This window comes from Artemia sp. Qi Xiang Cuo, chromosome 17 (assembly GCF_049724085.1).
Source record: "Artemia sp. Qi Xiang Cuo chromosome 17, ASM4972408v1, whole genome shotgun sequence".
Lineage (NCBI taxonomy): Eukaryota > Metazoa > Arthropoda > Branchiopoda > Anostraca > Artemiidae > Artemia > Artemia sp. Qi Xiang Cuo.
This window is the reverse complement of record NC_142810.1, coordinates 55544572-55556439: the sequence shown is the minus strand read 5'-3', so window position 1 is coordinate 55556439 and position 11868 is coordinate 55544572. Positions and strand designations below refer to the sequence as shown.

Genomic DNA, 11868 nt, shown 5'->3' with positions numbered 1-11868 from the left:
TTTTGAAGTTAAACTGGTGAAAGGACTGTATAATAGTCTATATACCCCATAAAAATTCTGGAATAGGAAATACAACAGGAAAACCTAAAGGTAGTTGCTGGCCCTTACTTAATGCTTTTAAAGTAGGCCTATATACCTCATGTGTTAATGTATTTTCTAAAAATTGAAAGGTCCGAAATCAAATTTGAGATGATATACTGATCTTATGATTTTGATTATTAGTCTGATCTGATCAATTGATGAATTAATATGTACAAGATTCCATAACTGATGTTGAGAAAAGTTGTATACAATAGGCCTAGCCTACTATTAGCACACACTTAGGTTAGATCAAAAAGATAACATTCTGAAAACAACTTTTTAAAAATATTAAACTTCTAACTTATTTAAAGGTAAATTTTTCATTGTTCATATTATTGATTTAGGCTAGCCTATGAATAAAGTAAACATTCTACTTGATGTTTTTTTTATGCTCTTTCCAAATATACTAGGGCCTAGGCTAATCATTTTTGTCAGAAATGAATTTTACCTCTAACCCTATGTACACCAATTCAGGGTTTATATTAGCACATTCGGGGGGGGGGGTTTAAGTTACCTCTCATTTACATAAAAAATAAAATTTACCCCCATCCCCCCTAATGTGCAAATACACACCCTGAATTGGTATATATAGAGGTGGGGGTAAAATTCATTTCCAACAAAAATGATTATTATATTTAGAAAGAGCATAAAAAAAGGCATCAAGTGGTATGTTTACTTTATTTGTAATTCAATAATACGAATAACAAAAAATTTACCTAAAACAAACTCAACATGCCTTTCCCTCATACAAACAACAATTGGTAAAACAGCAGAGAATTTGGTAAATTTCTAGTGGGCCATATAACCTAGCTAAGATGGTAATGAAAATGTCATTTGATGCCTTTTTTTTATGCTCTTTCATAATTCAATAATTGCTTCTGGGGCCAGTTGCATCCTTGAGTCCTTAAAGTGGCCCCAAAGGTATTTCATTTTTGTAACCACACAAGGAAGTTATCAACACTAGTTAAGCTATTGAAAAGTGGTTAAAAATATATCATAGTTTATAAATAAGTTGTTCAAGAGTAACATATTCCAAAAATACTTATTTAAAACATTCTAATCCTCATTTATTAGGCAACACAAATGTAAACCATTTCCTACTGTTTCAAGTGTTTCAAATACTGTTGACAAAAATAGCCCTGAATTTTGCAATTCAAAACTTTGCTGTAAACAATTCAGGGTATATTCCAATTCAGGGTATATATTTGCACACTAGTAGGGGGGGGGGAGGGTAAAGTCTATGGTAGATTTACAGGATGAAAGTGAAAACATCATTTGATAAATTTTTTAATGCTCTTTCATAATTCATATAAAATTCTTTTGGGGCCCCTTTAAAGGCTCAAGATGCAATTAGCCCTAGAAGCAATTACTTAATTATGAAAGAGCATAAAAAAAGGTATCAAATGACATTTTGATTTTCATCTTAGCTAAATTATATGGCCCACTAGAAATTTACCAGGAATTTAGGGTTACCTATACATGAAAACATAGAAATGTTGTACTTTATATCCAAACTATAAAATATTGTCATTTACTACTATATAGAATACAGTATAAAGTTAAACATAAGCCAATATGTTTTCTCATTTGCCTATGAAGAGCAAATAAAAACTTGGGTATAAATGTATGACCACACCAAAGTCATAAGGAGACATCTTAAGAAAACAATTCTTACTTCATAATATGCAAAATTATCCTAATGAAGATATTTTCTAGGGGGGCACCTTTATCCTCACTATTTTCACTGCTGCACAATTTTATTTTTTTTTTTAATTGTGAAAATTAAACAGATTTCAATGCATTTATCCATTTTCAAATAGTCTATATACAAAAGTTAAACACCATCACTGCCATCTACCAAAAATATACAAATGGGCAAATATTCATAAATTTAGGTTAGGTTATATTAGCTAGATGGCTCTTGGGTGTCTGTTTTATAAACAATTTTCAAGACTTGGAGATTTGGCATAAAAATGGAAAATGTGATTGAAAAATTAGAAAAACAAGGAAAATAGTGATGATAAAGGTGCTCCCCTGGAAAATGTGTTAACTAGGATAACTTTGCATATTATGAAGCAAGAATTGTTTTCTTAACATGTCTCCTTATAGTCATACATTTATACCAAGTCTTGCAGATGACCTTTCATGAATCATACTTGTATAGGGCAACCCAAATTTATTTATATAGATGTTGTTTTTTTTATACCTTGCACTATTACCTAGCAATGTAAATATAGCCATATAGGCCTAGATATCTTTTTAATACCTTATTTAATTTTTTAGTAATATAGCCTAAATAAAGTCATATGCATGACTTTTTTGGGTTTTTCTTTATGTAAATGATGCAATAAAATTTCATACAGAAGACACTGAATCATAAGGAGAAAACTAAAGGTATAAAAGTCATCTGTGTGACTTTTTATTGTTTTCCCTATACAGAAATAGGGCAGTATAATGTCTTCAGCATGAAATTTTTGGTTTTCATCTCTATGACCTTATTAAGCCGATGTTGCTTTATAATAAAATAAGACATTAAAAGGTAAATGTGTAGGTTGCACTATAATGGTATAAAAATAAGATAGTTTTTAAAATAGAATTAGTCTTGACAAAATAACTATATCTTCATGTACAAGCTTGATGAATGATGTTATAAATGTTTAGGTTATAACCATATATTATGTAATAAGTGTTTGCAATTTTTATACATGCTTATTTTTTGCCAAGATAATAAGATAAGAAATACATAATTACAAGAACCAGTCTTTTACAAAAAAGCTGCCCTTTTCTATAGCACTGAAGTAGAAAGTGTTATTATTAATGTTATAATAAGCATTTAGATATGAGTATGTAAAATGCAGTAATTCCTTTAGGGGTTTTAACAAAACATTTGATTTGTGATCCAGGTTGCAGTGGTAGCTAGAAACCTAGTTAGAGACAATCATATCCAATGCTCTTAAAAAAGTCAGATCAAAACAAAAGTTCATCATTAGAACTGCCTTGTCCAAAACTCCTGTATAGGAAAATTACTGTCCCTTGACTTGAACAAGAAGGGAAATATATTTGTTTGAAAATCAAGAAAAGTGGCAGCTACTATGATATTCTGCATAAATGGTATCTTTTTCTTATGAAAAATAAGTTACATATCAGACATGATAATAAATGTGTTAATCTGGGTTCTAGCAGTTGCTAGCAACCTAGTAAGAGACAATCACATTCAGTACTAAGAAATATAATAGCCCATAACTCCTAAAACTAGAATCAGATCAAAGCAAGAATTGCACTATTAGGACCACCTTTTCCAAAACCCCTATATAGGAAACTAACAGTTCCTTGGCTTGAATAACAAGGGAAATATATTGGCTTGAAAATCAAGAAAAGTGGCAGCTACTTCAATATTCTGCATCAAGTTATGTTAAGGAAAAACTGTAGCCCATAGTAACTGAAGTAATAAAAGGAATTGTTATACAGATGATTATTTTAATTATATTCATTGAAAAATCATCATAAATTTCCCATACCAGGAATTGAACTCAAGCCAACTGGGTGAGAGCCAGCTATCCTAACCACTAGATCATATAGAATATATTAAAATATCTTATTAATGAAGCTTATGTTAAAGAATTATAATTATATTAAAGAACAAACTGTTGCTTATAGTAAATTATAATTTATAATAAATTATAATAAAGAACAAACTGTTGCCTATACTAGCTTGTATAGGCAACTTAACTATAGTACCAGCTTGTACAGTTAAACAGTCAATATATTAAACATTCCATCCAACAGGGAATCAAACCCCAGTCACCCCCATGACAAGCTGGTACACTTCCCATTGTACCATCAGAGACTTATGAAAATTAGGCATGATTTTAAATTTGTTAATACACTAAGAAAAAATATATAAGGAATTGGTCTGGTTAATTATAAACCAGGTTGCATACAATAAAGAACAAACACTTGCCTATAAAAACTTTTATAGGCATGTACAGTTATATTTAAAGGCAATATATTAAAAATTTTAGTAAAGAATAGACTCTATACCACAGTAAAAATATCATAGGCAGCGCGCTAGCACTGCCTAAGTAAAGAATGATGTGGGCACAATGTGTTTTTTTTTCCTCAGCCGGGCACTTTGTATTGAAGGAGTTGTCATAGAAACTTTGACAAGGGCTCATTTGATTGGAAAATGAAGTGGCTAGTGCCCTTTTTAATAGTTGAAAGTGATTGGAGGGCAACTAGCCCCCCCCCATGCCCATCATTCCCCCAAACACAACCAATCAAAATTTTTAGATAGCCAATTTGTTCAGCATAGTTGATTTCCAGATAGAAAATATGTTTTTGAGGAGGACACTCCCCCACAACCCTTGGTGCAAGGGTTTTAAGTTATGCCATGAGGGCATATAAGAACAATGCTGGCACAATGTACTATGTATTAATTTTTTTCCCTTAGAGCAGGGCACTTCATATGGAAGGGGTTGTCATAGAAACTTCAAAAGGGGCTCATTCGATTGGAAATTGAGAGTTCAAGTGTCTTTTTAATAGTCAAAAGGGATAGGAGGGCAACTAGCCCCCCCCCCGCCCATCATTCCTCCAAACACATCCAATCAAAAATTTGAGATAGCCATTTTGTTCAGCATAGTTTATTTCCAGATAGAAAATATTTTTTTGAGGAGTAAACTCCCCCACAACCCTCAGGGCAAGGGTTTTAAGTTATGCTCTGGGGCCATATAAGGTTTTTAAAGAAAGCGTTGTTGTAGAAACTTCAAAACAGGCTCATTCAATTGGAAATTTGAAGGGCTAGTACCCTTTTTAATAGTCGAAAGTGATAAATATGTATAAATATTGCCAAAAGTGTGAAGCCCAAAACATTGCCAAAAGTGTGAAAGTATGAATTGCCAAAAGTTTGAAGCTTAGTAAACTATTGGTGTTAGAAATCAGACTTGCTTCAAAAATCAAATATCTGAAAAGACTGCAGTAGCCTATGAAAAGACATCAAAAATGCAGTTTTTTTTTGTAAAAAGTGATTCTATTTCTAAAATGTTTTGCTTTTTAATTAAAAAGGCACTAGAACACTTTTGACTATTAAAAAGGGTACTATCCCTTTGAATTTCAAATCGAATGAGCCCTTTTTCAAGTTTCTATGACAAAGATTTCAATAAAAATCTTATCTACACCCGGGGAATAGCTTATAACCCTTGCCCTGAGGGCTGTGTGGGATTGTCCTCCTCAAAAACACATTTCTTATCCGGAAATCAACTAAGCTGAACAAAATGGCTATCTCAAAATTTTGAGTGGATGTGTTTGGGCAAATTATGGGCATGGGGGGGGGCTAGTTGCCCTCCAATCACTTTTGACTCTAAAAGGGCACTAGAACTCTCAATTTCCAATCAAATGAGCCCTTTTTGAAGTTTCTACGACAACGTCTTCTATAAAAACCTTATATGCCCCCAGGGCATAACTTAAAACCCTTGCCCTGAGGGTTGTGGGGGAGTGTCCTCTTCAACAACATATTTTCTATCAGGAAATCAACTATGCTGAACAAAATGGCTATCTCAAAATTTTGATTGGATGTGTTTGGGAGATTGATGGGCGTGGGGAGGGCTAGTTGCCCTCCAATCACTTTTGACTATTAAAAAGGGTACTAGCCCTTCAAATTTCTATAATGTATTCTCTATAATTTCTATATATGTATTCTGTTTTCTATAGTTATAGAGAACAATAAAAAGTGATATAGATGACTTTATATACATTGCACTATTATAGAGCAGCCTATATAAAGTCACACAGATGGTTTTTCAATGTCTCATTCTATTATAAAGCAATATAAATAAAGCCATACAGATGACTCTTTTTGTTTTCTCCTTATACATATATGATGCACAAAAATTACAGAAGACATTATGCTGTCCCATTTCTATATAGAGAAATAATATAAAGTCATACAGATGGCCTTTTTTACATTATACTATAATAAAACTAAATCTCACGCAGATTATTTGTTATACCTTATCAAACAGTTTGTGGTAACAGACTGTATAGTAAGAGCAACTCGTCTCAATAGTACCAAAACTCTAAAAAACAGAATTTTGACACAATAGATACATCAAAAGAGTTGGATTTTTATGCTGATTTTAAATATATAAGTTTCATTAGGTTTAGTTATACCATCAAAAGTTACAAGCCTGAAAAAATTTGCCCTATATTCGAAAAAAGGGGAAAACACCCCCTAAAAGTCATAGAATCTTAATAAAAATCACACCATCAGATTCAGCATATCAGAAAACCTTACTGTTGAGGTTTCAAGCACCTATCTGCACTAGAAGGCACTAGAAGTTTGTCCGGGTTGTACTGGTAGCTAGCAACCTAGTATTTCACACTAAAGAACGAACTAACTTATAACAAAGTTTGTATTTACAAACATAAAGGATCGATCTAGTTCATTATAAATGAATACTATGTAAGTTTCATGGGATATAGCTGAAACCTAGTAAAGAACAAACCTCAGAACATTGTAACTAAAAGTTCTACATAAAGGGTCAATATAGTTCAGTATAAATGTAGATTATATAAGTTTTATCTGTATCATGGTTGTAGATATAGCTAAAATTTTATATTAAAGAACGAACCTTTCCCCTTAAGAAATGAAAAATTTTCTAGTGAAAAAAAAATGACGGAAGTTGAATGCTTGAGGTGTATTCCTGGGAATTTCTCTATTCAGCATGTGCGATTCCTTTTTTTTGAGGGGTCTTGGTTTCCCCAGTAGCTTTAGCTTTCCTATTGGATTTTCAGGCCTGCTACCCTCACTTTTTCTCAAATGCTAATATATGTGTTCCTCAGAGGCAAAGTCTAGATGGTATCTAACGTTTAATCTATTTCTAGATCCACATGTGTAGCATTCTAACTTCTCACAAACTAAATTACATGTGAAATCTTATATTTTGCATGATTACAGTAAGGGCCGAACTCTAGTTAACTGAATTAACCATATTAACTGAAGTGACAGGGAAATGAAAAAGATGTTTTCCGGTATCTATGACGTCATGCGATATTACTTACGATTTTGAATAAATCCGAGAAGCTAAAGCAAAAAGCATGGGAAAATGTGAGAGACACTGAAATGTTCAGAGAAAAATGTTATAGTAAAGAACGAACTTTAGGCTATGATTTTTATAAAGGGTAGCTTAGCTAGGTCATGCCCTTTGAAATTCCAGTGGGCTTTCCCAGTAAGGCAAAGCTCATTATACTAGTTGTTGGTTTCAATTCATTCGACTAAAAATCCAGAAGGGATTAATTTTGTCTGTTAATGTTTTCTATCTTAAAAATTCAATTTCTTAAGTATCGTTTTGCTATTTCTTTATTTTTTTTTTGGGAGGGGGAATGTTAATAGCCAACAATTTTGACAATAACATTTCATTTTCAAATTATTGATGCTTTCAATAAAAATTAATCCATTTATGACACGACACCCCCCCCCCCCCCCACCCCTATGGCATAAACCGTAAATAATAGAAATTGCTCAAAAATGGGTTTTATATTAGAAAACAGGTTACTTGTTTGATATTGGGGTAATGATTCCATGCATAAAAAGTATTAAAAACTTTGTTGTGGGGAGGTGGGTGACATGGGGCACTAGTAAGCATGAGTTTTTGTGGAGAGAATGGCCCCCAATTGTTAGTGACATCATATAGGATCAACTAAAATGTGTAAAGGTACCTGCAGCAGGAATTGAGCCTGCAACCTTTGGAGTAAAATTCCAATACACTATCCAAGGCGCCACGCAGGCTTTAAAGGAATCAATTTTAAAATGATTTATGTTTTACTTAAATAATCTGGATTGCATCGGTAGCTGGCAACCTAGTAAGAGACGATCACGTTCAATACTAAGAAATACAATTGCCCATAATTTCTAAAAATAGTGTCAGATCAAAACAAGAAGCACACTTAGAACCGGTTTGTCCAAAACCCCTACATAGGAAACTTACCTTCCCTTGGCTTGAATAACGAGGAAATTTTATTGGCTTGAAAAATAAGAAAATTTGCTTGAACTATGATATTCTGCGTATACGTCATCTTTTTTTTCTTTCTCCTCAGCTAGTAGGGCACTGGAACATCATAGAGACCTATTTAATGGCTCATTTTAAAGGAAATTGATTTATTTAAAAACCTTATGTAATTAACAAAATAATTTTAATAATAAAATCAATTTTTTATGATAAACCGCATTTTTGTTCGACACTAGTAGCAAATCATTTTGCATATGAAGATCAAAATAGGGTTTTTAATATTATAAAAAGCATGTAGATATAAATTCCTCCATGAAAAGTTATTTCTACTTAAACTACCCCCCCCCTCCGGGGAAATTTCTCCCAGGCAATTCCATTTTAGCTGAAAATTCTACCCGGAAAATTCCTTGTGGACGACTCCTGGGAAATTTTTTTTAACACACTTTCATTTGAAAAAGACTTTAATTTCTGATTGTCTTTAAAGTCATAACGGAAATCCTGTCATCCATGGAAAAGTTTTCCAGCAAATAGCCCCACTTCCAACCCTAGTAGAAAGTTGCTACCACAGAAAGTTCCCATTGGAAAGTTTATCCTTTGGAAAACTCTCCTATGGAGAATTTCTCCTGTGGAAAATTCCCTCCCCCATACAGAGAGGTACTCTAGACAATTCCAACCCAGTAAAATTATCCCCCGGACGATTCTCCTTAACATCTCCACGTGGAAAATTGAGTTGGCAATGATAAAGTAAGACAAATAAAAACAATTTTGTATAGGAATTCTGGGAAATTGCCCATGTCTAAAATTTCCACAGGAAAGTTCACGCCCCCCTCGGAAATTTCCCTCTCCTTGGAAAACCCTCCCCGTGGGATCTTCATAGCAGAAAATCCCCCTCCCCCCGGAAAGGGACTGTATGCTTCCCAATAAGAAATTCTATGCGTAAACAATGGGCGAAATTCATAACTTACAGACCTTTCCCCAGGGCCTAGGGGCAGGGGGGGTCATGTTAACCCCAATGGCATAGTTTATTGCCATTTGAAGCTAAACTTATTACCATTTTGACTCTAACATATGATCACAATACTCTTTCATCTAATACCGGACTTGAAGCTAAACAGAAGTGCGCTTGGATTGCGAGGGCTGATTGCCTAAAGGTTAGTCAGATTTTCCGGTCCATTCTCTTGGTTAACTTAGCGTTAACCAATGATTCGAGGGCTGAGCAAAACTAGGATGTGATGCAAGCTGTCTAAAGAATATACAAATTTTTAGGATGTTCTGACTATGACTGAAATGACTATGACTATAAATAACTATGACTATGACTGAAATGACAATGACTATGACTATAAATAACTATGACTATGACTATGACTGAAATGACTATAACTATGACTATAAATCTTCGAAACTTATTTGACACAATAGGAGTGGGGGATAGGGGAGTAGTTAGTCCCATGTTTGCATTAAGATATGTTTCTTTTTACGTTTTAGTTAATGTTCAATTAAATTTTTGATCGTTTTAAGATTTATTTATATTCTGTTATCTTTATTTTTTTTATTGCATTTATTCTTTGATAGTAATCTCTCTTGGTTTTAAGTTTAAACTGTTATAGCACTCTTTCTTATCATCTCAAGTTTAATGCACCTCTTCACATCTGTTTCAGAATTTCTGTTGTGGAAGTTATTTTTTTTTCTTTTATTAATAATAACAAGAAAGAAGTGAATAGACACTGAATAGTTTTTTTTATCTTAACAATTCGATATAGCTTTATCTTCAACATCGAGACCATCCTTGAATGATTGGTTAACAACCAGCACTTGGTCTCAACCTTTTATAGATTCTTTAGTTAATGTGCTGTATAGTTGGATATGTATGCCAGTAATAATTAATAATTTTTTTTACCGTATAGATGTCTTTGTTGTGGTCAAGACGGCTACCAAGGGAGAAGGAGCTCCAACAAGCGTTTGCCACCACCAACCTATCTGCATTAAAACATTGGAGCAAACCAGAAAATATTCCTATCGTCACCAACAAGGATCCACAGCCTGCAGTACTACCCGACCGTATAGTCATGGGAGAGCCTATTTCGGGGTTCACAGTATTTTTTGGAGATAACGACACCTGGCGGGTGCAACCTCCAGAGGGTAGGCTGTCGGAGCTGTTCAAGCATCTCCACCTACGCCGCGATCACATGGAATTATTTGAAATGTATCGCCAAGTGAAAAATCTTATTCATGCACCTGGGATCCACCAGATCTTAAAAGAATCGGTGAAAGAATGCGTCTGCAACGCTTTGAAGGAAGAATGCCTTCGGAAAAGTAGGCTACGTCGCAAGGGTAAAGGACCCAAGGTAGCTCATAACCTTCCTTCCACCTCACCATCTGTAGCTGTGTATCCCCAGGGACGGCAGGTTTTGCCCAATCCTTCTCGTCTAATGGATATCTTCGTCTCTTCGTCTGATTGCCTAATGGATGATCAACGATCTATTTGTAGTAACTTTCAGGGACGACGGCCCAGTCCTGACTGTCCCTCTTCGTCGCCTCACCTGAATAAAACTCAACAACGGTGGCTCTCCTCTCATGATCATGCCATATCATCAAATAACCGCAGTCTTCCGTATCCTCAAAGGCCCTTGGCTAGTAAAGGGATTTCCCTTGCCTGGAAAGGAGGTAACCTTTGCCAAACTATCCACACGATGGCCAACCCCCGTGATGAATCCTCTTTATTGGAGAGAGATCCATTCTGGGAGACACTCACTCCCCAAAATCGAGCATTCAACCCAACATCAAGTATTTCACTTCAACCTTGCTTCTCAACAAACGAAATCTTGAGGCGAAGCTCACCATATCTACGTTCTGTTCAATCACAGGGTAACACCCTAAGAATGGCCAAGATCATGCGCTTGGCCACAGATATCAGGTACCCAGACTTCCTAAACCCGTTCTCTGCTCAGCCAAGTGAAAAAACTCTTTTGAACGCTTATGAAGATTGTCAGAAGAAAGGTACGGCCGGGATTAGGGGCATCTTCCCTAGGCAAGAGGAAATTAACCCCCTGAATGCTATTCCAGGGGACAGGGTGGAAATACCCGCACTAGAATTCTTTTCTATTGCCCCCAATAAGTGGCTGGGTAGAAATTCGCATTCGGCAGGTTTACTCCCATACAGAAGAAGAAGATATTAAGGAGAAATTTGGGTGGCAAAAGACAGGGAATGAAGCTCTACAATGGAAGAAGATAAACATTTAATGGTCAAATTCTCAAGCCTTTTTTTATTTTTTAATGAAGGTATGGGGCTCGGTGGCCATTTAGCTGAATGAAATTTTCTTGGGTGTTGAATGATGGCCAATTGATTTTGTCTAAACATCCTTTGTTTTGTTTTAAATTCCCTATACATTCTTTTGCATTTCTTATGTAATCGAGGCGCAGACTTGTGCTACCTGGCCACTAATTTGTCTGTTCGTCTTTAAACGTCTTACCCCTTTGCTGCGACAAACTGGCACGGATAGGTCTAGACAATTAAGTGAGAAAAGGATTTTTCTACATCTTTTGGTTCACAGCTTATGCACATTAAACAGGTTGTTCTTTTATATATACGGCGTATCTTTTACCCTTTTCTGGTCAGGAAAATACTGTAAGATTAAAGTTGGTATATTTCTAGTTTAGTGTGAAAATCTTGTATTGGTAATCTTAAGCTGTCAGACCACCAGATTTTATCCTGAAGGATTTTAAGGGATCTTCTTGTCAGGATTTTGAAGGATTTTAAGGGATCTTTTAAGGAATCTTTAAG

The 11868-nt window shown here is 34.7% G+C and overlaps 1 protein-coding gene across 1 annotated transcript; it reads left to right on the top strand.

The window, feature by feature from the left end:
• Positions 1-11662, top strand: LOC148942379 (uncharacterized). The gene is made up of 2 exons (XM_089102934.1): positions 1-90; positions 9992-11662. The coding sequence occupies exon 2, from the start codon at positions 9992-9994 to the stop codon at positions 11261-11263; it is 1272 nt and encodes a 423-aa protein (XP_088959060.1). The 5' UTR covers positions 1-90; the 3' UTR covers positions 11264-11662.
• Positions 11663-11868: the final 206 nt, after the last annotated feature.

Excerpts from the sequence above, each read along its gene's own strand:
- LOC148942379 (XM_089102934.1), top strand. The coding sequence starts at position 9,992 with ATGTCTTTGTTGTGGTCAAGACGGCTACCAAGGGAGAAGGAGCTCCAA.